Source organism: Rhagoletis pomonella, unplaced genomic scaffold (genome assembly GCF_013731165.1).
Source record: "Rhagoletis pomonella isolate Grant_MI unplaced genomic scaffold, Rhpom_1.0 Rhpom_scaffold_00021, whole genome shotgun sequence".
NCBI lineage: Eukaryota > Metazoa > Arthropoda > Insecta > Diptera > Tephritidae > Rhagoletis > Rhagoletis pomonella.
This window is the reverse complement of record NW_023458575.1, coordinates 220,918-239,593: the sequence shown is the minus strand read 5'-3', so window position 1 is coordinate 239,593 and position 18,676 is coordinate 220,918. Positions and strand designations below refer to the sequence as shown.

The 18,676-nt window shown below is 38.4% G+C and overlaps 1 protein-coding gene and 1 pseudogene across 5 annotated transcripts in view; both read right to left on the bottom strand.

Moving 5' to 3' along the window:
- Positions 1 to 538: 538 nt before the first annotated feature.
- The window catches only part of LOC118749585, a 119,185-nt gene continuing 101,047 nt past the window's right edge, over positions 539 to 18,676 (bottom strand). For all 5 annotated transcript variants that reach the window (XM_036484394.1, XM_036484393.1, XM_036484395.1 and 2 more), the window contains 3 exons: positions 1,222 to 1,554; positions 711 to 751; positions 539 to 639 (listed from right to left, as the gene is read on the bottom strand). In XM_036484394.1, the coding sequence (XP_036340287.1) occupies positions 554 to 639; positions 711 to 751; positions 1,222 to 1,554 (460 nt within the window). In that variant the 3' untranslated portion in view covers positions 539 to 553. The remainder of the gene's footprint in view (positions 640 to 710; positions 752 to 1,221; positions 1,555 to 18,676) is intronic.
- On the bottom strand, positions 15,734 to 16,981 carry LOC118749584 (annotated as a pseudogene).

The following is an 18,676-nucleotide window of genomic DNA, read 5'->3' as shown; positions in this document are numbered from 1 at the left end:
ATACTTTCTTTTTGCTGTCTAAATTTTTTAATACACAGTGTTCGCGGGAACACGTTTTAAAAATGCACATTTATACTACTATGTAAAAAAATAGAGATATAAATCCGCATTGCAAACTGTGTTGGAAAATTAAAAAAAAAAAATCTGCAACGAACTTTGTATTCATAATTTTTATACAAATTCCAAGTATGCAGTTTTGTAGCTTATTAACGTGCAAGTTTCAATAGGCTAAGAATTCGCTTTGATTTTTGGTTATTTTTTTTTTTTTTTTGATTTTTTGTTATTTTTAATCAAAGATCAGCGGTGCTTTTTAGACACGTGAAGCTAGAATATTGTTGTTGTGCATCTCTTTTGTCTTTTTTTTAATTTTTGGACAAAGTGAGGAATTTTGATTTCCATGAATAAATGGCTTTTGTTAGACATATCATTTTGTCTCGGGGGTGTACAATAAAGGAATACCTGGTATTATTTGTACCATACCATATACTGTTTTTTGACCGAAAACGAACGTTAGGTATAATGGAAGTGAATTGTACAGTTTTATTAAAATTAATTAAATTAATTCCGAATAAAGTGGAATCATAAACTTTCGTACGCAAAATGCAAACTTTTTATAGGGCGTAGGGGAACATTTACATAATGTTGCCATACATTGAGATAACATTTGCATTGAGAAAAGAAAATGCTATAAGATATGCAAAAAACTAATAGTCCTAATAAAAAGCTGGCATTTAATATGACTGTTGTCCTCCTAAATCCAAATAAATTAAGGGAGAAATAAAAAAAATTTCTTGTAAAATTTATATTTTTTCGCTTAGGATTAAATCGAAATAATATGTAGGAATGTATGTAAAGTTTTTATACACACTTATTGACAAGATAATAGGTGCAAAATACAAAATGATATTGTTTGCCGCTTATATTTATTTATTTACTAGGCGGCCTCGCCACGCGCTGGATGTGTAGATATTAAATAAGATGCGAAATCAGAAAAACATAAGGTGGGCGCAATTTGAAAGATTATTAAATATATATCTGACTACATTTGTTTTATTGACAATTTGAAACACATGTGTGAAGGGTTGCTCACAGTTCGAGTGTGTTATCTTGTTAAAGTTGCCACCTTTTAACTTTAAATTTAAACCGTGAATACTCTCTATCATTTTGAACTTTGCACTATTTTGTCCAAAAATATATATATGTAGATAAAAAGGATCCTACCTTGGCTGTAAAGTAGGCTGCCGTTGTTGTGTGGGCGGTGGCACTTGAGGATGGCCGTAAGCACCCATACCAGAGGCTGGATACGCACCAGTCTGACTTGAAGCTGCACCCCAACCACTTAAGTCACCCATTCCCAAGCTGTGCTGGTCAGTGCCTGTGAGTCCATATATGTTATCCGGTGTTGGTTGGTACGTTGGATATTGAGACTGTTGCTGCAGCGGATGTGGAGCCCGGTGACGTGGCGGATACGCTCCCGGAGGACCCATAGCTCGTGGTGTTGCCGCCGCTGCAGCTGTCGCAGCTGCGGTTGGGTCGTAGCGATAGTAAGGTTCTCTGCAAGGTCAGAGATATGAAAAATGTGATAAAACTAAAAATACTGTATTACATAAGATGTCTTAGCCAAAGAAAATGTTTCCCTGTTTCCCTAAGCAAATCGTAAAGTTTGGCCCACCTCATTAATTCCCCTAAAATATTTCGACTCCATTCAGTCACTCCTGTCGCTAGCCAAAAGTTGAATTTCGAAATTCGAAATGGCGAATTCATAATGGCCGCCGCGTACGCTTAAAATAGTCAGAGTTTAGTTTTTTGTCAGGCATCTTAGCAACACGCTGATGAAATGCTTAAATGTTTTTCCAAAAAATATAAAGTTTGAGATTATTTCCTAGAGAATATATTAGCATGTTTTGCAATAAATGCATATTTCAGCATATTTTGCAGTAAATGCATATTTGCGGCTACTTTGTGCTGCGTTGTTAGGTTTAGAACTAATAATAAAAATTTCTGAAATAATAACAATATAGTAAACATAGCAAGGTAAAACCGTTCTCTCAATTTGTCGGCCATGATTTTTTTTTTGAAGTTTGCCAACATTTTAAAATCATATAAAAGTGAAAATAAAAAATTGAAATTGTTCGAAATTGTTGTTGCTTGAGATGGAAAATGAAAATGTGTGTGTGAGTTTGTGAGTAAATTTAAAAATTAAATTGTTTGGAAACGTCAAGAATTTTAAAAGTGACTCTCAGCGGTTCTACCTTACTATATTTTTATCATGGATAATACTACATATTTATATGTTTCGCTCTTGACAGATGAGTTGTCCCGACGCTGACTCGCCACGGCGCGCCGATATAATTTCGATTGGCAAGCAATTAACAAAGATTTCATCAAACGCAAGTAACTGTGTTTTGTTATGGAAACCTTTATTATTACTAGTACCAGGTTACGCAGCGAGATACAAAACGTGGTTCGGTTACAGGCTACGTATTACTACTACAAGTACCAGGGCAAAGTTACGTAGAGGGAGTCAATTGTCACCTCCTAGGACAACTCCATGTTAAATGCGACAGCAGAAAGCATGGGTGGTAGATTTGCGAGGTACCGGTATTCGACTCCAAAACTCCCGACTAGTACTTTCCGCTGCAGGGTACATATGTATGTATCTACAAACATGCACAGTATGAATTCCTATGTGAAACAATTTGCGAATTAGATTCCATGTACTTTCATACATAGTATGTTTTAAAAACAAATTTAATAAATATGAATTATTAAACATAAATATTTATGTATATACACTTTTATGAAATTTAGAACATTTTAGGTGCTGCAAGTAAAGTTAAAGATATTTTTGGACATGCACATACTACATAAACGAAATTTAAAAGCATATCTTATGGCTTATAATGATTTTAAAAGCATTTTGTGGAGCATATATTTAGAATTTATTGGCATATTTTAGGCGCTTAAAATTTGTTTTTAGGAGCATATTTTGGGTTGCCCTAATTATTACCATCGATCGAGTTCTGATTCATGGAAGATATGTCAGAAATAAGCTCCATGATAATTTTGTTTAAATGAGTCGCTCACGGCACAAATTAGAAATTTTTAAATTAAGTGTGTTTTTTTTTTTTTTAAGAAAATGACGAATGCACGACTTCGAATTTTTGGCCGAACCCGAATCGAACACTCGGCTTTTTTCTTGAAGTTCGGCCGAAACCGAACTGAACCCGAACTTTTTACAGTAAAAATTACATAGCTTGAAGAAATCAGTACTTTTACGCAGTGGAGCACACACCCATTATATTTAGCAGGGACCGAGCATAACAGTTATTGATGAAAACTGTCATGGAAAAATTCACTATGAAGGAAATGTTCTACGACTAAGTCAAATTTGAAAATAAATCTTTATTTGCAAATTTATGCAAAATTAAAAAAAATAACAATCATTTTTGATTTTTATATTTTAAGTCCAAAATAACAATTGTTTTTTATTTTTTTGTATTATGTCTTAGATAACAGTTATTGAAGACTTTTATTTATAACACTCATCAATAAAAATCCTTCAGTGGCTTTTACTTTTAAAAGTCATCAATATAAATCAGTCACCGACTTCTATTTTTTAAATCATTCGTATAAAAGTCATTAACATTTTTCGCAGTTAAGCAGGTGTTGGAAAACAAAAGTTTACTACGACTTCTATAAATGACTTATAAGTATGATTAAAAAAATAAAGGTCAGTGACTGATTTTTATTTATGACTTGTAAATAAAAGTCTTCGATAACTGTTATTTAAGACATATAATTTAAAAATCAAAAATAACTGTTATTTGCAGATTATTTAGATAAAAATCAAAAAGAATCCTTATTTTAGATTTATAGAATAAAAGTCAGAAATAACGGTTATTTAAAGAGTAATTAAATAAAAGTCAAAAAAGAATTGTTTAAGAGCGATTTTTTTAATAAAAGTTGTAACTGTTACGGTCCCTGATATTTACGCTTATAAAATTCCCAAATCGGATTGTTTTAAGCCACTGCATCTGTAAAGATACTGCTTTAGTTAACACTCTAGAGCAGAGGTGGGCAGCCTCGGCAGAGCATTTTTAACCGACTTCCAAAAAAGGAGGAGGTTATCAGTTCGTCGGAATATTTTTTTTTTACGTATGTTACCGCATAACTTTGGACCACGTCAACGGATTTCGATAATTGCATCGGAAAGGTAGTGTCTCAGAGGTGGTCCCATACTAATCTGGTTTAGATCCGATCAGTGGATCTTGAAATATATATATATATTAGACTGTCCCAAAAAACCAACATTGTTTTTTTTTACGCATACCCCCTCATTTCATTGGTGTTATCTTAAAAAAATATCCGAATAAAATTTTATGCAATTCTAACCACGGCAACCCGTACCGACTTGCAGTCAAAGTTATCAGAATAAGCTTGTTGCAGTTCGCGTGTTTTGCTAATTTACTCATTGTACTTCTTTATAAGACGGTATTACTATACTCCCTAGAGTATTAGGACATAATATTTAGTAAATCTGCGTTTTTGGTTTTTGACCTGACAGTCAGGATTTTTTCCAAAGGCCCATAAATTATAATATATTTTCAAAAGTTTACACAAAACATGGGGATATGGGTATCAAATGAAAGAAGAATTCGAAGCAAGATTAACTATAACTTTTGTTTTCAATTATCCTTCTGGAACATGTCAAAAATGTCCTTTAAAAATATTATCCTTCAAGATTTTTAATTTTGAATGAGTTTTGAAGAATCTTAGTTTAATTTAAATCTTATTAATATATACAAGGATACTAAAGGATAAAAATTTCAAAAGATGTTTAGGCCTTCATGCAAAACCAAATGATTTAAAGATCGAACCACCCTAATGTAAAAGTGCATTGACTTGAGCCGACCACACAAACATACTCAGGCATATATACGGCCTACCTTTATTGCTACGCCGTTAGCAATAAATGTATTATTTCCCGTTGTAATAGAATTTCGTTAAGTTTGCCCTCCGCGCAGTTGGCTGCCGGCGGGTAAACTTAACTTTGTCAAAGCGGGACCTTTTCACTTCATTCGAGCTATCAAGGAGACCGGACGACTTCAGCCATCACGCAGCGATACATATTAAAAGGTAATTATATTGTACACCCACTGAGTTATTTGATAATAAAGCCAATTGAAATTCAAAGCTATTATCCACTAATACACTTGGTTGTGTTTCATTTCATTTTCTTTTTTCATTTGACATTGGTGCCACTGCGGGAGTTGCGACCCACTGGTTCACCGATCGTTCATGGTCCAACTACGGCGGAATTCAAAGTAACCATCATTTATATATATAATTAAAAGGTCACGGAAGCACGCCCCAGATTAGACACGGATCGAGCAGACGTCTGTCCGTACAAAATAATAAGGAGCCAAAGGACCGATATACACGGTGCGGCAACAACGCAAAAGCGCTCATATTACCACCAGCTCATCAGAAACCCTACCAACACAGCGACACATAAAGGCGCAAATCTTTCCAGCAAACAGCACAAGTCACCAAAAGTTTAAAAACTAATTACAAAGGTACGTGGTTGTCGTTTCAAGCACATTATTTTATGTATTATTGGTGAAAACGCGATAAATATCGAAAAATTCGCGCACTTAAAAGCCAGTAATAACCGATAGTGGTTTTGTGGAAAATCGTGAACAGTGAATTTCAATTATTAATATAATTTGTCAAAACATTAAACAAAACTTGTGAGCATAGGTACATACATACATACGGGTATGCAAGACAAACACCAGTGCGCGCGACAGCGATTTTAGTAAAAACTTTTCACGTGAGTTGTTTGTGTAATTATTCTTTTAAACAACACTGCAACACACTTTTTTCACTAAGTTTCGGGGCTCAAAATTATTTTCCAATATGTTCAAAATACATATTCAATTCGATGATTTTTGGCTTTCATCACGTTTATTGTATTTAGTTCGAGTTGCATTTTCAATTCTTTACGCACATATGCACATGTATGTATGTACATCAACACTAACACATCACGGAGTTTGATTCTAACCTCACTTGTTATTAATTTGGTTGGCAATTTTGAGTTCACTTTAAATTTTCATCCACAAAATCACTATTCGCGTGCGGCATACAATATTGGACAAATAAGAAGTCACTTCGGAATAAGTAGACTAATAATTCAATTACAATTGAGAGTTGGGTGGCGAGTTTTTAGATTCTGCAATCATAAGAAAAAAGTAAAATATATATATATACTTAAAGATACATACATACGTATAACCATTAAAACGTACATACATATATATATTATTACAAATAAAAGAATATATCTTGATACGTGTGAAGGTACACTAGAAATTCTTGTGTTAAAATCTGGGATTGTGGTGGTCTCTAAGCATTTTTCTCCAGTGAAGTCGTACTTGAATCTTGGTCTTCAGTGGTTTTTTCTGTACTAAATAATACCTGTCAGTTTGCAAAATTTTTTGTTCTGATAAACAAAATGGATAAATTCATAAAATTGACTGATGCTGTGGCAGAATTTGAGGCCGACTATAATGACAAGGCCCAAATTGACCACACAAAATATACCCTCACTCTTCAGCAAGAGGAACTTAAGGCAATATGGAGAAAGGTAAAAACAGCTTACGAAGAATTAGTGCATTCCGACACGTTAGACGCTAAAGGAGTCTCTACGGTTAAACCTAGGTATAAGAGCTCCTATTCTGTTTATTTGCGCTGCATGTCGAACATGTCAGATTTCCAGGCAAAGTTAGTCAAGGGCGAAAAAGATACAGAGGGCGTGTCTGTCCAGGAACACAATATACATCTGCCCCCGTGCGATACGGACGTGTTCAAAGGCGACTACCTCTCTTGGCCAACATTCCGAGACATGTTTACGGCCATATATATACTGAATAAGCGCCTTACCCCGGTTGAGAAATTATTCCACCTCAACCAAAAAACACAGGGGGAGGCCAAAGATATCGTACAAAAATGCCCACTTACTAACGAGGGATTTGCCACTGCATGGAAAAATTTAACTGATAGGTACGAGAACAAACGTATTCTCGTAAACTCCCAGTTACAAATTCTTTTTAATTTAAAGTCGGTAGAAAACGAGTGCGGAATCTCGATTAAGAAACTACAGCGAGATATAAATAATTGCATCTCATCATTAAAAAGCCATAAAATTGACATATCAAACTGGGATGCAATATTTACTTATCTCTGCTCAACGAAGTTGCCAGAAAGTACCTTAGCATTGTGGGAACAAACGATCGAGAACAAGACGGAAATATCCAAGTGGGAGGATATGGACAAATTTCTGTCCAACAGATTCCAAACTCTTGAAACCGTCTCGGGCATAACAGGTATTAAACATACCAAAACCCCAAAGCCCCACAATAGTAGGCATACAAATGAAACGCCGCAAAAAAGACTTGGCGCATTTCAAGCTTCTGTAGCCAAAACCATGTGCGTATTCTGCAAAAGCAGTAACCACAAATTATCGAAATGCCACAAATTTCTCGAACTCACGGTGTCAAACAGAATAGCCTTCATTAAGGAGAATCGTGGCTGCTTGAACTGCTTATCCTTTGGACATACTGTGTCAAGGTGTACATGCTCATTTAACTGCAGCACCTGTCACCAAAGGCACCACACGCTCCTGCATAATCAAGCAGCTCAGCCAAAAGCAGCCATGAACCAAAGGCAACAACCAAATTTTTCAGATGACACGCCGTCAACTTCTGCGCAAGCCCAGGCCAGACGCAACTCTGAAAAAGGAAATAGGAGTCCGGTTAAAAACGTTAACTCCTGTTTTGCCAACACGAACAAGGGAGTCCTATTGGGAACGGCACGTGTCAATATCTTCTTCAATAATACTAATTTTTCAGCCCGTGCACTAATAGACTCCGGTTCGGAATGTTCATTCATAACAGAAAGACTTAAACGCCGAATTAACCTACCATCCAAAAGTTTGAATGCTCAGGTGTCAGGCATCAACAACACCGTTTCAGCCCAAGTCAAAGAAGCGTGTTTAATACAGTTGCGGTCACCGATTGACCCTTTAATAAAAATAGATACCACTGTCCTGGTTCTACCACAGCTTACAGGAAATCTGCCGACTTGCCAGATCAATGCTATGACAAAGCAAGCGTTTCCGGATTTAGTATTAGCTGACAAGAGATTCTTCATAATTGAGCAAGTTGATCTTGTACTAGGCGGCGATATTTATGCCCAAATAATATTGAGTGGCATACAGAAGAATGTTTTAGGTACCCTGCTTGCGCAAGAGACTGTATTCGGCTGGATACTAACCGGTCAAACTGAGGCAACAGGGCCAACGAATAAATGCGTTTCATTCTTCAACGAAGTCACTCTAGATAAACAATTAGCGTCTTTTTGGGAATTAGAGGACATCCCAAAGAACCATACATACAACAGAGAGGAAGTTTACTGCGAGGACCTGTACAAACGCACAACTAAAAGGAACAAAGATGGAAAATGTACAGTATCGTTGCCATTCAAAATGGATTTTCCAGGGAGCGTGCGGTTAGGACCCTCTCTCAAGAGCGCTTGCTCTCAATTTTTTCGCAATGAGACGCGTCTAGCAAAGGACCCACTCCTACAAACGGAGTATAATAGGGTACTGTCCGAGTACGAAACTTTAGGACATATGACGCGAATTTCCAGCCATATTCAAACTGATGAGTGTGAAAATAATTTTTTACCTCATCATGCCGTCCGGAAGGAAGAGAGCACCACCACCAAAGTACGGGTGGTGTTCAATGCGTCGTGTCCGACAGCTAATGGGGTGAGTCTCAATGATGTGCTTCATCCTGGTCCAGTCCTGCAAAATGACCTCACCATCTTAATACTTCGGTGGACATTCTATAAATATGTGTTTAATAGCGACATCGAAAAGATGTATCGCCAGGTTTTACTTAATCCTACCGATAACAAGTATCAACGAATAGTTTTCCGCACAAGCCCAACAGAACCAATTAAGTCTTTTTGAACTTAATACGGTGACTTTCGGGGTCAATTGCGCCCCTTACCTCGCGATTAGAACCCTGCTCCAATTAGCTGACGATGTAGAACAGTCACACCCCATGGCGTCGGACATATTAAGGAATTACATGTATGTTGACGATGTTTTAGCTGGCGGTCACACCATCGAAGCTGCTATCAAAGCAAAAACCGAAATAACAAGTGCATTGCAGTCTGCTGGGTTCCCCTTGAGGAAATGGACGTCCAATTGCAATGAAATATTAAAGGGAATACCAAAATCCCATCTACTGAAAGAAGACTTCTTGGACTTTGAAGACACTAGCACAGTCAAAGCTTTGGGTATCAGGTGGAATGCCCACTCTGACAATTTTTACTTTACAGCCAAGCCAATAGAGGAACAGGTTAGATATACTAAAAGGCAAATACTATCGGCTATTGCCAAATTATTCGACCCTCTAGGGCACCAGTGGTAATTACTGCGAAAATTTTAATACAGAATATCTGGTTGGAAGGAACAGGGTGGGACGAAATCGTGTCACCTACGACCCTAGACCGCTGGAAAAATTTTAGGGAAAGCTACGACAGTATCGAAAGAATTCGTATTCCACGTTGGGTACACTTTTCCCCTGTGGCCGAGATCGAAATTCACGGATTTTGCGACGCCTCAGAGAAGGCTTACGCAGCATCTATTTACTTGCGTGTCAAAATAAGCAGCAAAGTGTTCATCAACCTGCTACTATCAAAAACTAGGGTAGCACCAGGTAAAACAATTTCCTTACCACGCCTAGAACTCTGTGGAGCGGTCCTGTTGTCTGAAACTTTGGAATCGATTTCGGATAATCTGAACTTAGCCCATCTTACAACTCAGATGTGGACGGATTCGACCATCGTGCTTGCCTGGATACGCAAGCCGCCATGCTCATGGTCGACATTTGTAGCCCATCGAGTGACCAAAATAATTGAGAAGGTGGGAAGAGAAAACTGGCGTCATGTGGACTCAACGTCAAACCCCTCAGATTTAGCCAGCAGAGGACTTACGGCGCAAGAATTAATAAACAATTCCCTGTGGTGGGAGGGCCCTTCTTGGCTTCAAGAAGACCACTCAAAATGGCCCACTCAAGGAAAGGACTATAACACAACCGTTGAAGAAAAAAGGGTACAAGTTCATATAACAACAATGGATAGTAAGACTGATATTCTTGATAGGTTTTCTGAATTTCCAAGAGCTTTGAGAGTGCTATCATACGTAATGAGATTCTCCTAAAGAACCCGTCCAAATACCAAAGCTTCATTTCAAGCGAAATCTTGTTTAATTTCAGCTGATGAAATTAAAGCAACGACCCAACGCTTAGTACTAGTTTGCCAGAAGCAGCATTATGGTGAGGAATATTCAGCATTAGTATCAGGAAAATCAGTAGGTTCTAAAAGTGAAGTATTGCCCCTTACCCCATTCATCGACAAAGACGGTATAATGAGAACAGGTGGACGGCTGGGAGCATCTCGTGATCTCCCCTACAACGAGCGTCACCCAATCATCCTGCCTTATAATTGCACCTTGTCCCGTCTCATAGTTCAGTTTATTCACAAAGTTTCCCTGCATGGAGAGAATCAGCTCATGCTGCGCTTGATCCGAACACAGTACTGGATACCTAGGGTCAAAAACTTGATTAGGTCCACAATTCATAACTGTAAGGCTTGCACGATTTATCGCAAACGCGCGGAAACTCAGTTAATGGGAATTCTTCCCAAGGAAAGAACGACATTTTCACGAGCGTTTACAAATGCGGGAGTCGACTTCGCAGGGCCATTTGACATTAAAAGTTATAGTGGCCGAGGTTGTCGCATGTCAAAGGGATATGTCTGCCTATTTGTATGCTTCGCAACAAAGGCAATCCATTTGGAAGCCACTTCGGACTTGAGCACTCAGTCGTTTTTAGCAGCATTTGCCAGGTTCATCGCACGACGAGGCTGTCCAAAAAATATCTATTCCGACAATGGCACCAATTTTGTGGGAGCTTCTAGAGCTCTGAGAGCCGAAACAAAAGCCTTTTTAAAAGACGCCCGCGATAACACTTTGGCGAAATACGCTCACCAAATGCTTTCGTGGCACTTCATTCCCGCCTCAGCTCCCCACATGGGCGGACTGTGGGAAGCGGGAGTTAAAAGTTTTAAAAGCCACTTTACGAAAATTGCTTCCAACCACAAATACACGTTTGAGGAATTTACAACCCTATTATGCAGAGTTGAATCCTGTTTCAACTCTCGACCCCTGAGTCCCTCATCAAGTCAACCAGGAGACCTGGAGCCACTGACTCCAGGCCACTTCTTAATCGGTGGACACATACTAGCTCCACCAGAAATAGACGCTGATGAAAATCGTGCCTCGATTGTAAATCGATGGCAGAGGCTCAAGGCTTTACACCACACGTTTTGCAAACGGTGGAAAAGTGAATATCTCACGGAATTGCAGAAACGCAACAAATGGAGATATCCGCAAGCCAATATGAAAATTGGAGACCTCGTGATCATCAAAGAAGATAACCTGCCGCCAAACGAATGGAGACTTGGAAGGGTAGTTAACGTCCATCTAGGTGCAGACAATAGGGCAAGAGTAGTGGATCTCATGACTGAAAGAGGACAGGTTAGTAGACCTGTAGTCAAGCTGGTTCTACTACCCCCCTGTGATCAACAACACAGCGAATCGCAACCAAGTAACGACTCCATTTCATAAAAGCCTAACTTATTCCACAACCACAATTCGCAACATAATACAGTCCACTTTATCATACGAATATAAATCAGTACTGCTCTCACGGCAGGTATCTTGAAAATAACGCATGCAAACCGCATATATATATATATATATATGTCTCATAAAGTAAAGCTCCAGTCTAGTCTCGACAATCAAACTTATAATATTCAAGTTTATTTATTATAAGTTATAACTCGATGCCTTTTTCTTTAGAATGCACCTTATTGCAAATCACTCTTATTCAAAAACTTTGAATACTGAGTTTCGCGTGAAAACCTCAGCATTCCTTAGTGAATATCAATCGTTCGCATTGTCGAGTTTAAACTGTTAACAAACGAACCAACGGAAAGTAAGAGGAAGTAGTCTTATCGGGAGTTTTCATGAGTCAATCTTCACGGGCGATAGTCTGAATAAAAAGTTTAACGAAAGTTGGTAGCCGACCAACTTCACTGGGAGTGATTTGTTGAAATGCCGTTCACATCACGCAATTGCCTTCAGCTGGCAGTTGCCCGGGAACTCGGCTCAAGTGAATTCCCCATTTCATAGTTATATAAAACTAGCCCCACAATTAACACTTTTGACCAGAGATGCTCACCAAACTATATGAATCGATTTCGTTTTGTTGATGCGCAAAAATAACTTATCAATATAATTTCGTTTCTTTTCGTTAAAAACCAGAATAGAATTATTTTGATAATTACCTAAATGATAAAAAACTGAATTGTTACAACAGAAATGATTGGTTTATTTTGGTAAACGCTAAAATTAACGTTACAATGCATACTTACTTTTGATATGTATACACATACACACGTACCCCAGGAAATCATTATAAACGATTGGAGTTTGCGCGAACATAATATACTACGTCCACCAAATTCAAAAAAATATTCAAGATTCCTTTAATTTTATTTAAAATATATCTTATTAGGAGCTTTCGTGTAAAAAGGTTGGGAGGAGCGGTAAGTTACCTACATGTTTTTATTCCTTCTAACCTTGCGAAATTAATACAATTGTGTCGCAATCTTTATATCGAAGAATTACCTACATAATATGTATATGGGCTGCATGAATTCATTCAAACTTCTAGCCAAACAGAGTACAGTACATTTGAATATTTTACTTCACTTACAAAACACTCAGCGTTTGGAATTTTGTAAGTTATGAATATACATTTCGTTTTAAATTGTCTACCTTTAAATGGAAGAATGTGACTGAATGAATGGAAAACATTTAAATCATTCAAACTCATTTCGGCACACAAGTTTTCTCGTATGTAATAGGAGCGCAGCAATACATACATACATACATATGTATGTTTGTACACATGTACGAAGAAAAAATATTTCTGGATATTCATACAAAAAGTTGACATTTATATCAATTCAATTTATTTTCACTTTGTCGACACATATATCTGAACTAGAGCTCTCGATTTTGTTCGCACATTTTCAAACAGCCCGGGTATATGAGCAGCGAGTACTCGCACACTTGTTCAATGCTCATTACTCGAAAATTTTCGAGCATGAGCTCGAGCAATTCGAGTTTTTTCGAGTAATTTGAGCAATGTTTTTTTTATTATATTGACATTTTTGGTAGCAACTTTTTAAATTTTTCAAATTATTGATATATAATGCAAAGATTGTTACATTGGTATTTAATAATATAATTTATTTAACATGAATTAGAAAGCCGCTGACAAATACAATTTACAAATTTTCTTTTGTTAAAACTCGAAAATTTTGAACAAACATTTGAGCAGTTGAGCAATGAACGAGTTTCGAGCGAGTATCGAGCTACTCGCATTGCTCGATACCCGGATATCTAGAGCTCTAATCTGAACAGCTATTCACTCAGATTAAAAAAAAAAAAAAAAAAAAATTGTAAGCTAAAATCATTCATTCGTTTTGTATATGAATAATTCATACGCCGTTTGAATGCATTCATGCAGCGCTCTCCTACATATCACCGCAAGGGATGTTTATGGACTTTCGTCATTACACCCGATTTACATGATTCAGGTACTTGAAAGCAATTCTTGCTCATTCTCTTGTGTGTTTTCTATTTGCTTTTACACGTTTCAATTCTGTTGAATTCAAGTTTTTGGTTCGTTAAATGGGAAGCAACGAAAATGCCAAAAGCAAAGCAAGAAAGTTGAAACGACTTGACGGTACAGACGCATGTGTACTCGTCCCTTTTGTTCTCACCCCCTCTCTTCCACATGCGAGCAGAATGGAATTCAATACTTGAACTGTGTAAAAGCAGTCATAATAATAAAGAAGGTTATAGTACTCACGATATTCCGGGAAAAATTACCAGACAGCACCCAGTATTCGCTTTCCTTGGCGTTGTTCATAACCCTCGTTGTTGCAGAAATTAAACCCTTTTGATTCGATGTAAACTGTTTTAAATACAACTCATAACCATGGAGTAATGATGAATAAACACGCGCATGTATGTCATAATCTGTGCGATACAGATCCTGCAAGACTTCAAATTCGCATAATCGATACAAAAGTTTTGGCCAAGTGCATGTGATTTGTTGTGCGCTATGTTGCAAACACTTTTTAGCTAAATCCAGCATCATCTGAAATGTAAACGAAAAGATATTAGTAAGATAATAGGGTTTACATAAAAGATTCATATTATATTAATTCATATTTCACGATACTTCAACAATAATGGTTGCCTTTTTCCGAGAGGAATTTGTGCTGCGTGTATCGCCTGCATATTAGAAGTTCCCAAGAGCCACGCACTTCCATTCAGCATACTATAATTCCTCATTCATCCTTCAGGGGAACTCGATTGCGAGTTGTAAATATGCCGTACTTGGATGAATGAGGGTTTTGGGTGGAATATCTCCAAAGAAAGCTAAAAGTAGAAGGTAAAAAATATCACATTAAAATACTATGAGAAAAATACGCAACTTACCGCATCGGAATCACTCGTGCCATTCAGGAAATTCTGATATGGGCTGCAATTGCCATCAATGAAAGTGTCATTTTTAAAAATAGTGATGTGCAGAGTTACCCCTATACTCGGTACCCAAAGTTTCGGTGTTGGTAACCGATACCGATTCAATGCAATATACCTTAGTAGTAATATAAGTGCACTTAAATCACTTGTTGCACAATTTCGGAACCCAAAGAATAATAAAGGTTCACATAAAAATGAAGCGTTCTCTGGAATTTCGACAACGAATGACTTTCAGTTATTTATTTTTTGTTCTGTACTCCCTGAAGGCGCTGTGGACTCAGTATTCACAAAGAATTCCGTACATAGCCCCTTAATAAAAAAAAAAAAATAATAATAATATATATATATATATATATATATATATATTCATTTATTTATTCCAATTGGAATTTGTAAGACATCGCCTCAAAGTTCGCTAATGAGCTTTATCTCTAAAAATTTATTCCATACGTTTGGCTGTCGTGCGCTTTTGTTAGAAGTTGTTTAATAGTCCTACACCGAGTGTCGAAAGTATTGGATACTTTTAAATAGGTACCGAGTAGGTATGAATACTCATATGTGTGGACTCAGCACATCTCTAATACAAGAACGTAAATTTCAATTCCCCTACGATCGGTAAACTGAAAATCTACTATGCAACTCGATACCGGCGAACTACTTAGATTTGCTCGAGACAAAGCAAAGCGTATTAAATAAGCTTTTCCTTTTTAATAAAATCATGAGTTATTAAATTTTGAAGGGCCCTCCAACTTAGTAATTTTCAAATAAAGCATTAAGTTGTGATACTCCCAAGCACATATGTATATAAGCACCTGTGTACGAAAATAAACTATAATGCACGTTACTATTTCATTTCGTTTATTACTTCAAGAGTTCGGTGCAATACGAAAACAAAACATGCCGGCCCCCTTTTTGTTAATTTAAGTTAACTTAACTTTTTATTAAGAATATAAAAGTACATTTAAACACACATAAGTAAACGTGAATCTCTGTGTACATATATACTATTTACAAAAATGTACAACTAAATTCAGTGCGCTCATTACTCCGTAATTACAGTTGTAAGTCGCACGTCATGTGGATCTAGCGGCAAAGTGCTTTCGCCTACGATTTGTTCAGGGAATGCCAAAGCCATTAATACTGGTTTCTTCTTAGCGTAAATGCAACACCGGGCATCAAGAACAGATCAATGCCGCGACCATTTGTTAGCGAATTCTCACGTCCCTCCTTTGCACTAGGTTGCTTTATATTCCATTTGGTAAGCGGCAGCGCCTCGTAGTCCGCCCAATCTTTGACGCGCACCATTTCCATAAGCTTGCCGCTGTACGTGGGCACAAAAACATTTTTCTGCTGATTGAAGAGCTCACGTAGCAAAGGTAGTGTATCTACTTCATTGCCAGTGCTTAGATATATGCTAACATCTTTCGCTTGACGAAAGGTCTCAGAGGCGATCACCTTTCGTAAATGGCCCTCGATTGTCGAGCTATTGACTCGGCGCTTATAGATGGTATGACCTCGGTCTTCATGCGCTGCCGCAAAACTCTCTTCAATGGGTTCCGAACGGTTGTGGCCATTTTTCTTAGATTATGATTGTTAAATAAAATACAGCCTATATTAAGCACGCTCCGCGCCTTGCTGTGATCGAACCGGTACTGTATACTGCACCAAAACTTTAAATTTTTTGCATGAATTGCCCTCTTTGTCATGCCTTATCAACAATTACCTGCTCCAACTAGTGCCGCATTAGTTATCTGCTGCTTGAGCATGGAATTAAAATCAAGCATCCACTTGGGTGCCAGGGGTTATCAATGACACTAGGGCAATCTGCAGCAGTTTTGTTGTTTTTGTGAAAGGCAGTGTTTGTCGTCTAAATGTTTATCATGTGATTAGTTTGCATTGCCGATTTGCTCCGGGCCTATAATTTATTGTTTACAAGGCTCATCAACAAATACTATGCATATTTTTAGATACTTTAAATCAAATTATCAAACGTTCCAGCCCACTTGCTATCTGCGATTTTTTTGGTTGCCCTTACTTACTTACTTTTGTTTTGGGTGGCAGGCCATGTAATTACACAAATTAACAAAATGACAGCTCACCGATGCGAGCACAGAAATCAAAGTCGATAACCGTGTGTCGATGTATAAACATGAGGTGCCCCACACACTTTATGCAAAACTCATGCAAGATTATGCACACTATACACTATCACAAGACAGTGATATATGAGACCACCCGTACCATAAAATATACGAAATTTGCAATAACCACATATAATTAAGTTTCTTTGCTACTCGCCACCCAACCATAATATACATATATATACAAGTACGTATATCTATATAGCCAAATATACACAAAAGGGAAAAAATAATGATTTCAGACATCAACGATGACTCGCTCCACCTCAATGAGAAAGAAGGCCGAGCAACAATCAAACCGCTTTGCTCTAGCGTGCCGGTTATGCCAAGGTATGCATCCGATACGGCTCTGCCCATCATTCCGCGGTAAAACTCCCGAAGAGAGACTGAGGGAGGCACTGATTGGTCGCTTCTGCGGAAACTGCCTGTCCATGATGCATCGGTCTGACGAGTGCACGAGCGAAGAAAGATGTCGTCGGTGCCGCGAAAAACACCACACAACGCTGCACATGGATGACGAATCCGAACCCCTTCAGCCGATTGATACACGCCCATGGAGCGAGCAAGTTGCTAGTGAGGACGAGTCCGAACGCGCGTTATCTATCAACGCGTCCGACCACGCAGATGAAACCAGGCCGCTCCGCCCACAAGATGAACCAGCAGAATCCACACCGGAATCTGGGACTCCCCTCCCGACTATAACCAGGGGATCGGAAACTCGGCCTTTCCGACCCCTGTTAGCACACGAACGACGCCGAGAACGTGGATCGGAAACACGGCCTTTCCGACCGCGGTCAACAGCCCGGCAGAACCGTAGAGCGGAAACTAGGCCTTTCCGCCTGCGGCAAAAGCGAGAGGAGTCAAACAGGCCCAATCGCGATCAGGGTAGACTGGAGACGAGGCCTCGCCAGCTATCCATCGCATTTCGAGCGGGGCGACTCGCACGCGAAACCCAAGCTCCGACGGTCGTGGTAAAAATAGAAGCTCGTGGACGGCTGCACCTTATACGCGCGTTAATCGACGTATGCTCTCCGACTTCTATAATTGCAACAGATTTAGCGGTAAAACTCAGGCTTGACGTTTCAAATTTCGGAACCCAACGTGGCTGTCTACTGCGTCTGAGGGGAAAACACGGCCAGAACACCAGGTTGGCTATCCACGCCACAATGATAAACAATTACGTCCGTGTTAGCCCCACTAGTAGCGTCGATCCATCAGTAGCGACAGCGTATACGCACATACGATTAGCGGATCCAAACTTTTATACGTCTACACCGATTCGCTTAGTACTGGGAGCCGACGTATACCCAGACATCGTACTGCCGGGTATGCTCCCAAACACGTTTGGTCCCTTTATCGCGCAAAGCACAATTTTTGGATGGATGCTCTCAGGAGTATGTCGCTCCTAAATTAAATTTTTGATTTTTTTTTAAACATGAATTTTTTACTGAATTTTGAAATTTTTTATCAATAAATGTGCTCTGAAATGTGCAACCATACCTTTTTCATTAGTATTTCTTCCTTTTATTCTTTCATTAGCTAGGAAACTAAGACGTGGACCACCGGAACTTGGAGGCATCCTGCCACTGGAATCAATAATAATCTTTTTTTTCTCAAATGAATTGTTATTTTACATATATTTAGACTGTTTTTTTCTAGTTCTTAGTACTCAGTCCGGCGTGGTGGCTGAAGCGCTCGACCGATGTTGCTGATAGCAAGGGGCCGGCTCGAACCACCCTAATGTAAAAGTGCATTGACTTGAGCCGACCACACA